General features: G+C 39.4%; 1 protein-coding gene across 2 annotated transcripts in view; it reads right to left on the bottom strand.

The window, feature by feature from the left end:
* Window positions 1-251: 251 nt before the first annotated feature.
* LOC128075101 (neuronal acetylcholine receptor subunit alpha-7) overlaps window positions 252-15,057 on the bottom strand; it is a 40,688-nt gene continuing 25,882 nt past the window's right edge. For both annotated transcript variants that reach the window (XM_052671520.1, XM_052671519.1), the window contains exons 5-10: window positions 10,426-10,505; window positions 9,271-9,438; window positions 8,695-8,889; window positions 7,254-7,340; window positions 6,276-6,385; window positions 252-4,213 (exon numbers count right to left, since the gene is read on the bottom strand). In XM_052671520.1, coding sequence (XP_052527480.1) covers window positions 3,695-4,213; window positions 6,276-6,385; window positions 7,254-7,340; window positions 8,695-8,889; window positions 9,271-9,438; window positions 10,426-10,505 — 1,159 coding nt within the window. In that variant the 3' untranslated portion in view covers window positions 252-3,694. The remainder of the gene's footprint in view (window positions 4,214-6,275; window positions 6,386-7,253; window positions 7,341-8,694; window positions 8,890-9,270; window positions 9,439-10,425; window positions 10,506-15,057) is intronic.

The following is a 15,057-nucleotide window of genomic DNA, read 5'->3' as shown; positions in this document are numbered from 1 at the left end:
TTAATTGAGGCCAGTCCAAAGCATATTTGGCATTTTATTCCTACTCAGTTAACTTTGACAGCCCATGTATGACTAAGATGATATGTATTTGGTGTGGGACTGCTTTCCTAGGAGGATGCGATGTGTTTTTAATTATCAAAGAGCTTTCTCATCACAGAATGCTGTTTCCAAAGACATTTCTCTTTTATGGTTATTTATGGTCTTTACTGCTTGAGTTTGTTTCCATCTTAGAAAAATGAAAAGAATCAAAATTCTTTTGATCTAAATCTTTTATTTGTACTGGACTGAAAAAGTATTGAATAGGTAATAAGACGGTCAGTACCTGACAGATGTAACATCACTTTCTAATGCCCTCTACTCAGTATTTCTTAATGTAGAAGACTACAACAGAAGGGAAAACAAACAAACAAAAAGCCCCATGACTTTGGTTTACATTCTATTCTTGATAAAGAAAATGAAAAGTAGAATTGTCACAGGTGAACTGAGATTACATCCTGCAGCTACAGAGATTGTAAAGAGAATTTAAAGAAACCTTTAAAAAGAGTCTCATATAGTACTATCAATTCTTATATAAAATAATTTATGATTTTAAATACTGTTTAAATAATTTATCTGTATTTAAAACTAACCTTTTAAAATTGTTTGGAACATTTTTGGCATTAATGCTTAAATAGTTGTTTTTAAATATTAAAAAGTTTTTAAAATATTCAATACAATTCAATATAAAAACAGAAAAGGTAATATACATTGTTCACACAGTATTGTACATGACAGCTGACCTCTGGAGCGAGCTTTTCTATGTGTCAGACAAGTCAGAGCTTAGCTGTGGTGAACCACTTGCTTATCCTATTTTTCTGGACTCTTAAAATTGTAACAGATCCTTATATGTCTATAATATTACATACACATACTGTATACAGCATTTATTCCCATCTCTATGTCCAGAACTATAAATATTTCCTCAGCATTTAGATCAAAATACTGTTTAGTGCACACACAAATATTTGACACACACAAGAAAAATACCGATTTTGCTGAGCTCAGTTACATGACAAATTAACTCATAGGTGCAAAATAAGACTGTCACTGTTGTATTTGAGGTTTATAACCATGCTCTTACCAAATGTTTATGGGTTGCATTGATGGTGGGAAAACTAGAATTCAGTTTTCTCATCGGTGCATCTTCATTACTCCTTCCAATGTTAAAGGCAGTGGGGTAGGCGTGATGCTGGTGTCCTACAAGTACTTTGTCTAACACCTGGTATTTGCTGACAGTGTGATTCCAGAAGTACAAATTTAGGCAGGAATTACAACAAAGCTCAGTCACCTGTCTTCAATTTTTAAATGCAGATGCATTCTGCTCTTAATAAACAAGCTTACTGTCAGTTCACAAATCGCTTTCTTCCTTCTCCCTTACAGAACTCCTGTACTTAGCAAGATCACTCCTACATAAGTTGTAAATGGACTCCAGTGGAAAGAAGGTGATCCTGCTGCCTGCTGTGTGACGTGTCTGATGGTATGTGCCGCAATAGTTGCATCCCATTGCACGTGTCCACACACATCTTTTCTTTTTGAAACATTCTTATCTAACAAGACCCCAGAGCTTTAAAAAAAAGACTGAATGGAACATTCTACATAGTTACTTACAAAAGGAAAAATACGGATGCTAGCCAACATTTGTATCAGGAAGCTTGTTCTAGAAATGTTGCTCAGCAGAGCAGTATGTGACACCCTGTGTCATTCACTAAGGAACAAAACTCATTTTGGAGACTGGGATCATATTTTCCTATTTATATGCAATCTACAAACTAGAAATTACAGCAGGAATTATTGTGTGGCTAATTCTTAATAATTGTTCCTGAAAAAAATAAGTTCTTCATACAAGAATTTCAAAGTTTCAAGACAGGATTCCAAGAAGGATTCAAATGCTTTACTCAGGTCTTTGCAGTATGAGATTCATGAATTCTTTCATGAAGACAGAATTCATAAACCATGAGAAATATCCTGCTACTTTTCACTTCTCCTGCCCTTTTATATGGCATGACGGGGCTTCAGCTAGGGGTTATCTCTGGTGAAGGACTGCAGTGACTCTGGGCTTGCTTGGCATGCAATTTGATTTTCCTGCTATCAGGGAAGCAGGCCTTGGAAAAGAAGGGAGTGCAAGTATTTTGGTCACTATTTTAATACACCTTGGGAGATAGACTTGCTTCAAGTTTCCTATCTCATGGTAAAAACATGGTACCACAACAGGCCTCCATTTGTGCGTTTGTCAACCTCAGCCAAAAAGTCACAGTTCTGCAGGACAAAGCAAGCAGTTGGTCCTAAGTAATATTTGCCCGTGTCTTTTACCACTTCTAGCATGGTCAGGAATATTGCTATACTAGCAGGAGGCTGGCTCTTAGCTATTCTATACACACAGTTTCAGACCTTGATATTCTCAGCACTATTCATTAAAAAGAATTTGTATTTAAGACTTGATCTTTCCTGGGATGTATGTATAGTTTATACATATTATTTATAATTCATTAATGCTCTTCGTATGATAAACTGAGGAGAAAGGATGCAGTTTTCTTGTTCGGACATGTTATGGTGGCTCAATGAAAAGAGGTGTATAAAAGGCTAAGCAAGCAATCAGATCAAGTGTTTCGCATTGAAATGAAAAGCTGGATCTGATGATTTAATGTGTTTTTTTGTTTGTTTGTTTTGGTGGGGTTTTTTTTGTTTGTTTGTTTGTTTTTTTTGCTTTGGATCCGTCATTACATTTGAGCCTGTACAAGACAGTTACTGTTAACTGGATTTCAATGCAGAAAAAGTAAAGAGACAAGTTTGTATAATTTATTATTTTTTTTAACAAACGATGGTAAATCCATCATAAATACTTCATTTTCTTTATGTCACTGTAAAGGGTAAAAACTGACAGAAGTCATTTGTTGAAAGAATGTTTTTCTGCAGAGAAGGGAGTTGTAATAAACACTGCAATTACTGGGAAGCCTTTTTAAGAATCCAGGCCATACTTCTAGGTCAAGTCCAGGAAGTGACAGAAGGACAAGCTATGTGCTGTTTCATCTTGACTTTCATCTTCCTGATGTTCAGGCAAAAATCAGAATCCTCTGTACTCACATAAGCTCACTGCAAAATGCATTGTGGGATTTAAAATGCGACTGGATGTGAGGGAGCTGTGTGCTCCATACTCACTAAGAACCAGAGACTGAATAGCAGGGTGTTCTTATTCTTTTTTTCCTCTGTCGTTTGAGTTTCCTTTCATTCAGATTTAATCCTTTCCAAAACATAGGGCTAACTTCTATCTTTTAAAGCAAATTCTGGAAGAAATGACATTTCTGGCATTACCTACCTATTAATTTATGTACTAGCCAGTTTGAAATGCATAGAAGATGCCCGAGCACTATCCTTTCATTCTGAATGGACTTGCACTCACTTTGCATCTCCCACAGCAAGCTGCTCAGAGAAGCTGGGCACACAGCCCAGGGGAAAGGATCCCTGGCTCCCCTTCTGAGAGGGTGCTGCCCTTTAGAAAGGAACCCGGGGCCAGAGGGGTGCCAGGGGAGTAGGGGGGAGGGCAAAAGACAGAGGACAAGGAGATACAGTGTACTCATTGAAAACAAGCAAACAAACGAACAAAAAAATACACTCTCATTTGCTACATATGATACTTCAGAGAATCAAATCATAGAAGTTAAGCAAAATCTTTAGAAACAGCCTCTACAAAGTTTGGTGCTGACATTAAGATACCAATTGTACAAATGATGGTGAAGACTGAAAATGCCATCAAGCAGAGCCGATCTACTACAGAGGCTGCAAACTTCCATTCGTTGCAAATGGCTTCTTCTTCATCCTGGTCTCTAAACCTGTTTGCAATGTATCTGACCTCTTCCAGGATCTTAGCCAAATCCGGGTCGCCTTCAGAGGGGTGGCCACTGTGCAGAAGATTTTCTTCCTCTGTTGGTGAACAGGTCATCCTCCCACAGATCACCCCTGAATCAGTAGTGGGTGTGCAGTGAACCCCATCCAGCCCTCGAAACCCAATATACAGCATATTCCCATTACTGCATTGCTGACCACTCACAGTGTTCATCTCCACGCTTGACAGGCTGCATCGGCGCTGTTTATGTTGACAAGCAGGACGCACTTTATCTTCCCCTGGCCTCTTCATCCTCAGAAACCAAGCGCACCAATTCAGAAGGATGACTCTTGTCTGGAAGAAAATTACAGACAATAAGCACCTCTGGACACAGCTGCTGTCTTTGGTAGCTCTTTGTGTTTCTGTAGCCTTTGTTACTCTCAGGCTCCTGGTCTCTGCTTAGTCTGAGCTGAAGTTTTAGAAAATGTTGCAGTGTTTTTCCAGATGGTTACTTTGCCACTCACTGAGGCTGCTTTCCTAGTTCAGCAGTGCTGTGGGCTGCCTCAGGCTGACTGTGGCTGCAGAGAGTGCCTCTCTGCTGGGATTTTTTCCCATGCTAAAGCAGCAATATGGCAGTCTTTTCTACCTGTACTATAAACAGTGAATAAATAAAAAACGCTTATCGAATAAGTTATTTTTTGAATAGTCTCAGTAGCTCTGCTTTAGACAATTAGCAAATTAAAGCACAAATATGAATGAAAGAACTGCAACATGAAATCCATATGGCATTACTGCTCGGAGGAGTAGTAAGACAGATGCTGTGCAGGGCTGGAATAGACCATTAACCTTTGCAGTGTTTTGGCTCTGTTCTCATATTACTTTCATGATAGTTGACTGTAGATTTTAGAAAACAATTCTGTATGTAACATGGAGAAAAAGTGGAAAAATTACTTTGATATAAAAAAAAAATTACGCAAATTTAATTAGTGTGTATCATTTTATTGTTTTCCACATTGCCTTATTCCAGCCATACAGAAACTGCAGACGAGCAGTTTCCGATTTAGATTCAAGCTTCTATTATTTATTTCAATCAGATTTTAAGAGCTCATTCCAGTGTTTCTTTTCCAGACCAGTAATGAAATATTATTGCCTTATATAATATACAAATCTTGCACTGTAATTAATATTAGATTCGTTCCATTTATTCTGACTGCGAATTACTACTTAGAGAAGATGTTATATCCAGGCAAACATTCCAATTAAATATAGATTTTGTCTTGTTACTCTTTCTCTGCTATTGTGCCTCGCCTAGAAAGATAATAATTTATTAACTGACAGCCTGGTGCAGAACAGCAGTATCCAAATAAATTCCAGTGGACTTCAGCTTCTCAACACCAGAGTACCTCCAGTGCTGTTTTCTGGTGGTTGACTCAGCACTGCAGATTTATCTCTTCAGCCATCACTCTAGAGATACATACCTTTCATTCTCTTCATTCAAAGTTATTTTAAAGTCACCTCCCCAGAACAGACCAGAGAATATTTCATCACTTCTTGTCTGCAGAACTCTACTCTGTGCACTTTATCTTTTTTTTTTTTTGCTAGTAGGGATAATAACTGGAAGTTCTAGAGAGATTAAAAAAAGAGATCCTTCCACCTTCACTAGGTCTTCAGGCTGCTGTAAGTTGTTGGGCAGTAAGACTAGATGGTTAACTGATACTCATCAATAATTAGCAACCCCAAGATGGAGACTGATGACCTCTGCAAAAACAACTGCTTATAGAACGACGTCCCTAAATAGAATCGTAGAATCCTTAGGGTTGGAAAAGATCTGAGTCCAACCGTACCCGTGGATCACTCTTAGAAAAACACTTCAGTTTTTTTCTGTGCTTTACAGATGCTCGCAACGAGAGATGTGAAGATCAGAATTTTCAGAGGATCTTTCACTTCAGCAGCCATCTTTAACAAGAGTGCTGTAGGCAACTGTTTGTCAGTTCTGTCACATCAGCTAATTTGCAGTGGCTGCACCTTTATGCTAGTCTATTCCAGGCATTTGTAATCTCCACCAGCACCCTGCTCTTTCCTTCTACCTGTTTCACTTCTGACATTTGCAGCTTATTTGAAAATCATATTCATTTATGCATTTAGGGTCCAGCAAAATGCTGAGGTGCTTCTAGCTGTCGTAAAGAAGATTTGGATTATAGAAGTAAGATGAATAAATTTATGTTCTCTCACTCTCTCAGAAGAAAGGTATCTGGACGCATCATTTCTGGTGAAACTGCCTTTCAAAACAAAACGTTTAACAAGGATATCTGCATAGATTTTTACTTAGCCATAAGTAGTGCAAATGAATCGCTAGCTAATGTGTCTCTGATCCCGACATTCATGCAATAGACAGAGCATTAAAATCAAACCTTACCCATTTAGGCATTTTCCCCCCATCTGGATCATGATGATGGTATTGTAGAACGATAACAGTGACAACAACAGAGAGGCCAACGATAATCATGGTGCTGGCAAAATACTGAGCTGCAAAATAAACAGTGAATTATAGCGGTATATTTTGGCAGATGTAGTTTTATATCTATGATAAGCAGTGTTTATGTACACAAATGTAACATGAAGTTATTTTTCCAATGTAGTGCTATATGTGTGACATCAGGTACTGGTGAAAGATTTCTCAAAAGCAGACAGCAGCTGTTTTCAGAGGGCAGTCAACCTTCAGTAATGGTCTCAGTGGAACCGAGCACCTGTCTTTCCTAAGCAACACTGACAAAGTGCTGCTCTTATTTTTTTTCATCAGTAGCTTAGAGATTTGTTGCATTTCTTTTTAAAAGTTTCTGCTTCTCTTTGAGCCTCATGTCTCACTAGCAGTGTCTCAGCTGCAGCGTCTATGGGAAACTGACTCCCATACACTCTCCAAAAATGAGATGTCACTTCTCTCTTTACTTTGCTCACTCCAGACAGCACTGAAGTTGTACAGAGCATCACATATATGAGACATTCTTCAACCAGCAACACATGCTGTCTTACACTGAGGAAAGGTAGGCCACTTGGGAGTTCTGTTGGAGGGCTGCCAATCCTCTGCTCAGTGTCCCATCCCCTCTCCAAGTCTCTGAGGCTCTTTGCAAGCTCTGGCTATGCTGCTTTTGCTGGTTGTGGTGTTCCTTCCTGCAGTGTGTCTCTGCCTCGCTCCCCACACTGAGAGGCCAGGCACCTTCTGTCCCTGAGGAAGTCACTGCTGCACACTCATGCACAGTCAATCCTGAGCACTGTTTTCTATTTCAATTGCAGCAGGCCATTCTACACGTAGTTTGCTTTACTGCTGGGTTTCATGCAAAGTCACTGCTTCTCATTTGATGTAAAATAAAAGTGATTAAAGCTGCAATTAGCTTACCAATTAAGGGCACGGAATCAGATGTTGCTGGCATAATTTCAGCCACGAGTAACATGAAAACAGTGAGAGACAATAAAACTGTTATACCTGAAAAACAAATGTGAAGTACGAAAGTAGGTCAGTAGCTTGTAAGGCAGCAAGCGGCAGCAAGTGAAGGTGAGACAGCGTGCTCTGCAGACAGCTGTATTCCCACCGTGCCCCTGGCCAGCAGCCCTGGTGCTCCTGCCCTGCCCCGATGGCCACAGGGTCAGGGTGGCAGGGTGACGAAGCTGGTGCCAGTGCTGGCCCAGGAATGGCCACTGTGACTAGCAAAGTTTTGATGTACTCTCAGTTTTCTGAACTTGAATGGCTGTGTGTATTTTTGGATCCTTGTAACTGTTCAGCTTTTATCACTATTTGCTAATTAGCTGAGGTGAATCAAAGTACTTCTTGTTCCTCATTTCCTTTAGAAACATGATGTGATTTGTGGTATTTGAGCTTATGAGACTTGATTAATTGGTGTGGAAGCTACAGGTAGTGTACTACACAAGATTCCTGAAAAAGAATTTGCTTTGTTGTATTGGATGGACTTGGACATTTTTCAGTACTGGTGGCTGGGTTCTGCATGTGGCTGTGTGCAAAGATGTGACAGCTGATTTTTCATTAGTCCCCATCTCTCAGAACAGGGCCCTTTCTTTTCTCAGGACTCATCTAAAACAACAGGGAACCACTGTCAGGTGGAAAAGGATTTAGGGACAAAGAATCCACCTTAAAAACGTGGAGGGAGTTCATGGCTAGGGAGGCCACTACTCAGTTTAACTGTTTTCTGGAGAAATGTTCAGCATTTAGCAGCTGCATTCATTTTGTAGAAGCCAGTGTATTTGCAGTGTTGAATGAGGCAAAATGTTTCATTGCATATCTAACCACCATCTTAAGGATCAAGTATCTAAACTCATCAGACTTCTTTCACAAGCCAATAATTTAGTTTTAAATTGCTATTAAAAATAGAATGTAGCAGTTAGATGGAATCAGTCTTTCTGAGCAGGCAAAAAGTAATCCTAGGCTCTTAACATGACTCGCTATTAAAAGGAACCATTATGAAGAATGCCACATTGAGGTGCTGAAATGCAGATTTGTAAGCTTAAGCTTTAATCAGTGAATGTGGAGTTTTTGCTTCAGCAATTAAACACCAAAAAATGAAACCTTTCTTCTGAGGGGTGATAGTTAGGAATCATCATGCTTCTGGTTGGGTGGTGGGAATTTCTACCTTTCACAGCTCTGGTGTCCCCTAAAGCTTGCAGCAAAGGTTTAACAGTGACACCTGGTCTTCAGGACCACACACAGTAAAAAAAGTTTATGAGCCAGAATAGGACACATAAACTATTCCTCCTTGTTTCCTAACATTGTTCAAAAAGAAATTTTAAAAGGACAACTTTTGGTAACTTCATTTGGTAATATTTACCTAGTGAGATCTTTTCTCCTGAGTCTGCTGGAAGCAGAAAGACTAATAAGGCAAGTGCTGATATCAGTACACAGGGAATAAGAAGGTTGAGTCCGTAGTAGAGAGTCCTGCGTCTCATAGTTACTGTGAACGTTATATCTGGGTATGGTTCTTTACAGCACTCATAAAAGCTCTCAGTTCTCTTCCCAGGAATTCCTGTGTAAAAGGGAAAAGGAAGAACACACAGTATTAATGTCAACAGGCTCTATATTATGGAGTGATTGTTTTAGAAATAGATAAATTTAGCTTTGTCAGCCTTGCTAGGGGTAAAGCTGCTTCTTCAAATTTAATTCCAAAATTAGTCATTTTTATCAGGTAATAATGGAAAAATAGATGAAAATGTATACTGAATTCAAGCTCACTTTTTAATGTTGTTTCTCATCTTAAGTCTGTTCCCACAGCTTTAAACACCACCAGCATGGTCATTTATTAATTTAATTTCTGTCTTCATTTCTCAATTGTTATTCTGCCCATTTCAGCAGTGAACTGCTGACAAGGCTGCAAGTTCAGAGTGTAAGCAAATAATGAAGAGCTTACCTACTAAATCCCACTCTCCGTTTGAAATATAGCCGGATATATCTGCTTCTTGCATTTGTAAGTCTAAGGACCAGCCTCCATATGTCCAAGAGCCAAACTTCAGTTTACACTTCTGAACATCAAATGGAAACCAGCGCACATCTATGTAGCATGAGCTTTTAAATATGCCTAGATTGGATTTTAAACAAGAACACTAAATTGAAATGCTCGTTCCACGAAATTTCATGTCTCTTCTGTAACCTGATCTTGTTCTACGTTGCTTCTTTTGGCATTCACTTGTAAAGCAAGTCAATTACAGAAAAGGGAAAGAACTGCACTATTAATGTTTGCACTATTAATGTGTTCATGTTACAAACTATTTCTGAACTACATTTAGGCATGTAGTAGGAAATGATTCAGAGAAGAGCTCCATTTTCTAGATATTGTGTATTAGAAAGAAATGAGGCAGAGTATGCACAGTGTTTCTCTTATTTCTGTTACTGGATAAAATAAGAAGTGAACCCTGATGTCCTCTAGAGCTCTCAGATTTAATTTGCCTGGAAAGCACTTGGCTCTATTGCCGTATTATCTAAAATTCTGATCAGAGTTAATTCTGAGAATTGTGGTAATTGAGTCGGGGAACAGGAACAGAAATCCACTGAAACACACCCAGAGACTCAGTGATACAGTTCAGATATCAAAGGACCAAACACAGACTGTGTTCCTTCCAGATTCAAAACCGTTCTGATGGAGTATTCAGTCAGTCATTTCAAATAGATGATATGTCCCATACCATGTTTCTAAGCATCTCGTTATAAAGGTAATGTGCTAGTAGGAGAAACAGCTATGTTAATGAAATACATTTTTATTGAGACACTACCTTTTATTCAATAAACAATAATTATTACATTAAGGGCTTTTATTTTTTATCTTCTTTTATACTTCCACGCTTCTGTAATAGAGTATTATGACAGAATAATTTTAATGATGGCAATAAGAAATCTTCTATGGTGGTTTTCATACAAAAGTATTAACTACATTCAGGATGCATCTAGTTTTAAATCTAGCAGATGATGGCTAGATAAGTAAAATACCGATGAATTTCTGTCAAATTTGAAACCACACCATATATAAGCAGTCTGAGTTATCAGAATTTATGACATGGAAACAGCCTACCTGGTGGCAGATATTGGCAATGTCCCGAAGAATTGACTAAAACATTAGTGTGAAATGTAGCATCAAATCTTTCATCAGCACTAGAACAGGGAAGAAACAAAGTGGGTTATGTGATCTTCAGCTCAAAATATCTGAGAAGATATTTCTTCTTCATAAAAAGATTCCTTCTCCCCAAAATAAAGCTTGTCAGCTCTACTCCTGGCACCAGTTTTCTGTGGCCTCAGGGTAAGTGCCTTAATACTATTGGACTTGCTCCTGATTAACAGCTTAATCGGAGGTGAATCACCTCATTCCCTCTGCTCAGTTACCCTGTGGGATTTGCTACAGTGCCATGGCTCTATCGATTTCCATTTGGATAGTAAGCACTTTTAAAAAACTTCTCAGGCAATTGTACAGGGAAATCTGTTCTCTTGCAGTTTACATTTAGCAGCGGTCCTTCTTGGGCTTTCATTTGTGCGAGAGAGAGCAAGGTGAGATATCTACCTTGCAGGGATGGTGGGAGCAGGAGGGCACCGAGCCCACAGCTCCGCGCACATGAATGCGCACACGGACATCGCGGTCCGGCTCCCTGCTGCAGCCAGAGCAGTGCGGAGCCAAAGGCCCGTGCTGGCTCTGTGTGACAATGGCAGGTGTCAGGTCAGCCCAGCAATGGCTGCTACCTTGTCACTGCCTAATCAGCTTGTAAAGCATTGCCAGAAAAATATGGTGAGAATCTGAGATGGGGAGAAAGTGAAATGTTCATGATTCAAGGAAAAAAGGTAAGTATAGTAAGGGGAATATTCTTCCAGTAGCATAGCAGGCCCTATTGACTTATTCTCAGTCAATAAATAAATAAATAAATAAAATAAAAAATCGACCTACTCTGATACAAAATTATGTATCTTAAAGGCCCATCTTAGTCATTATCTTAGTCTTTGTCACTTTACATTTCACCTTCTATATTTCAAACAAATTACATGTATAAGATATCTGGACTGATCTGTGAAATATGCAGACAAGAAAAGCTATATCCAAACAATTACTTGCCTGTCTGGAATTGCATTTTTTCCAGTGGTGAGTAGAAGGTTTGCAGTATTGAAAGTCATCAGTGTCTTTGCAACTGTTTAATTTGAAGTATGAAGATAAGATGAAGAGTTTAAATATTGAATATGTAATGTGAATGGATCCCAGGGAAAAAGGCAGATCAGTTCTTGTCAATGGAAGGAATGAAGGCCACTCTCCTTCAGCTTCACAGCTCATGGCTGGATTCTCCGATGCTTAACAGACTGAGCTTGTGTTGCAGCTTCTCTTCTGGCTGGAGCACTAAATGTCCTCCCTCCTCAACTTGGTTGCCCTTTTTCATGACATTTGTAAGGAACTGGTACTGACTGGTACTGCTAAGATGTCTTCTCACTGCACCTCCAAATTTTGCAGGAATGATTTCCAATGACATTGGAAGAAGGGGCGGCAAGAAGAATCACACACAAACAGATGTGCATGCATGTGTACACTCCAATTGCATAATTCTTGTTTCCTTAGAAAATCAGACTTCTTTAACAGGTCTCTATATTGGATGTAGACACGTATTTACAGTAATTTGAATTTAATAAGGGCTACACTATGAAAATCAAGCCACATACTCAAATTTATGGAAAATGTCCATGCTGAACAAATTGCTTACAAGTGGAAAGCAGTAACTAGAAATAAAATTCTTAGTTTCCCAGGTTAGATTCGAGTCATTTTCCCTCGAGCAGAGGTCTTAGAAGCCCAGAAGCTGCTTTGAGGACCTTGCAGTTTGTTGTTCCTGGTCATTTGTAAATGTAACATTTAAAAAATGAACACAGAAGTGAACAAGGAACCTAGGTTTCATTGCCATATGTTTGGGTTTTAATAAGAAATATCTTTAAAAGAACATCAAAAGATATTTAGACTCAATATTTCCTGAAAATATTTTTTCTTCAGAAAAAGGAGCGTATGGTTTTCTACACTGAGCTTCTGATTGTTTTCTGAAATGCAGTGCTTCAACTGGGATTATGCTAAGAAGGAAAGTCTTTGCTTCATGAGATTTTGCACTTTAATATAATAATAGAAAATTATCTCTGCTACGTTTCTTTTTCAAGTATAACAACTTGAAAAAAGCTATAGACTGTGAGACATTGAGATGACACAGCTACACTTACTAGATACAATTCCACTGGGACTTATCTGGAGAATCTCAGGTTTATAAAAGAGGAAAAATGAAACTGAGACATAGCTACCAGAATGTTCATTATTCCATGAACTCATGAGCACTGTGTGGCCGCTTGAAAAATAATACCACCAGAAATAAGAACTTCTAATAAATGTAGTAAAACTAGCAAAGTGGAAGAGGGCCAGACACAGCACTAACGCAGCCGGTCCTGCAATCATTTGTACACAGGCCAAGATTCACTTCCCTCAAAAAACCCACAGATGAACTGGGCTCAGTCTGTTTACAGTAGGCGGGTAATAAAGGCAGTATAGCTGCTGGTTTTCCAGATGTTCAGTTCTAATTGTGTAATGTGCTTTAGCTACAGTTAGCATGGTTGCGTGAATATTATGAAATGTAGTTGAAAATTGCTAAAATCACACTTTAATTTTACACATACTGGAATGTTGACGCATAAATCGTCAGATGCACTGAAAGCCTCTCAGGTAGGTGGTATGTGTGATGCCTTCCTCTGGAAACTTCTAGACTGCTGTTGTAGAGCACAAGCTGTATGGCACACCTAGTGCTTTACTGAGAAAGAGAAAAGGAAGGAGAAAAGGACTGGGGTGTGGGACTTTCCCAAGAATGCTGTCATTTATGAAATCAAGCCAGATAGGAAAAGATACTCAAAATAACAAACTTGCAGTGAAAAATACATTAAGCAAAGTCAGTGTTGCAGATATATGTGTTCAGGAGTACACAGCACATGTGCTGTTTATGTACAGAGCATTATTCACCTGGTGTATGGACAACTGAAGCACTAATTGCAGTGTTTGAACCAGAAACAAGAAGTGATTCTGACAGGCACTTACAGTGTGGGGAACTTGAGTAGAGCTCCCCTCAAATCACTTAGTGGTAATTGTACCTTTGGGAGAGGCGCAGATGCATGTGTAAGCAAAGCAGTCATGTAAGCCCTGGGGAGAAGTATGCTGTCAAACGCTGTCATTGTGTGCTGTTGTCACAGCATTGCAATTCACAACAGCTGTGACAGTGACATTAACCACAAAGGTGATCAGTAAGTGGCAGAGGGACAGCACAGCTGCAGCTGACAGGCCGACTCCTGCTACTGTATGGGTGTTGCTGCAACAAGAGGCAGCTCCTGCCACACAGAGGGGGAATTGGGGTGATGCTCAGCACAAGGGTGTCTTCTGGGCATATGGCAGAGACACAGAGGAAGACAAAAGGTTCCTGTCACCTGCATGGGCAAATATATAACCAAGTGCCTGTCTTCCACAAAAGAACCGGTGGAGCATGTACAAAGCAGATGGCCTTTCCAGTATCTTGGGAACTGCAAGAAGGCATATCATAACAGCAGAAAAGGACAACTTGTTAAAGAGCAGACATCTTCCAGTGCTTTAACAGTACAGTTCTGATAGGAAAGGAGACTCCCCAGCAGCCCCTGCATAGAGATACACTTCTGAAGAGAGATGCCAGAAATCAGTGCTTGCTCACTGACCTGCAAGCTGCTTGCCCCGACTTTGCACTGGCATTTCATCTGTGTGGTTATATCTATGCCATTACTCATATAGAAATGATCCCTATAAGGGTTGCTTGAGCATTCAGATAGGAGACTGCACTGCTATATGTGCACAGTGTACACTGACCAATGCCTCTGAGAGAGGCAGAAATGGTCTTTCATCTTGAGACAACAGACAGCAGGAAACTGGGGTGTCAGCAAGTGAATTTATTGAAATATAATGTATGCATAGGCAGGTCTTGTTTAATCTGGGCCTGTTGGAGATGAAGAACTTAATGCTTTTCCTTGGGGCTTCCTCTTGCAATTGCTTAGTATAGAATAATTAAAACCAAGAAGACCATTTGCTCGTCAAAATTCAGACTGCCCTAGAAAGTATAGGCACACCCACAGGTCTTGCTCATTAGCATCAAAGTGTGAAGAGTTACAGTGCAAGCAAACAATTCATTGTCTAATTGCAAGGGACATAAGGAAAATTGATTTAGATTCCTTACTGATTCATCTTAAAGGAAACAGTGAAGGAAAATTGATTCAGATTCATTACTGTTTCATCTTATAGGAAACACTGGGTGCAATGTTTCTTTAGCAGTTTGAAGGTAATCTGCCCCTAAAGTAAGCCCAACTAAGAACAGATAGTTTGAAGAAAAGAGCAGCTTAAGGTCTAGCTATTTTTGTAGTAGAAGTATGGAAAGACACAAAAAGTGGCTATAGAACCACTGAATCATTAAGGTTGGAAAAGACATCTAAGATCATCAAGGCCAACCCATCACCACTATACCCATTAAACCATATTCCTCAGTGCCACAGCTACACCTTTCTTGAGCACCTCCTGGACAGTGACTCCATCATCTCCCTAGGCAGACTGTTTTAATGCTTGAAATATGTACAAAAATGCAAACACTCTTACAGGCATTTACCTATTCTGCTTTTAGTGAAATTAGGCAAGCAGTCA

The sequence above is a fragment of the Tympanuchus pallidicinctus genome, unplaced genomic scaffold, assembly GCF_026119805.1.
Source record: "Tympanuchus pallidicinctus isolate F22 unplaced genomic scaffold, pur_lepc_1.0 scaffold12, whole genome shotgun sequence".
Lineage (NCBI taxonomy): Eukaryota > Metazoa > Chordata > Aves > Galliformes > Phasianidae > Tympanuchus > Tympanuchus pallidicinctus.
Note: the sequence above shows the minus strand (reverse complement) of the source record. Positions and strands in the feature narration are given on the sequence as shown.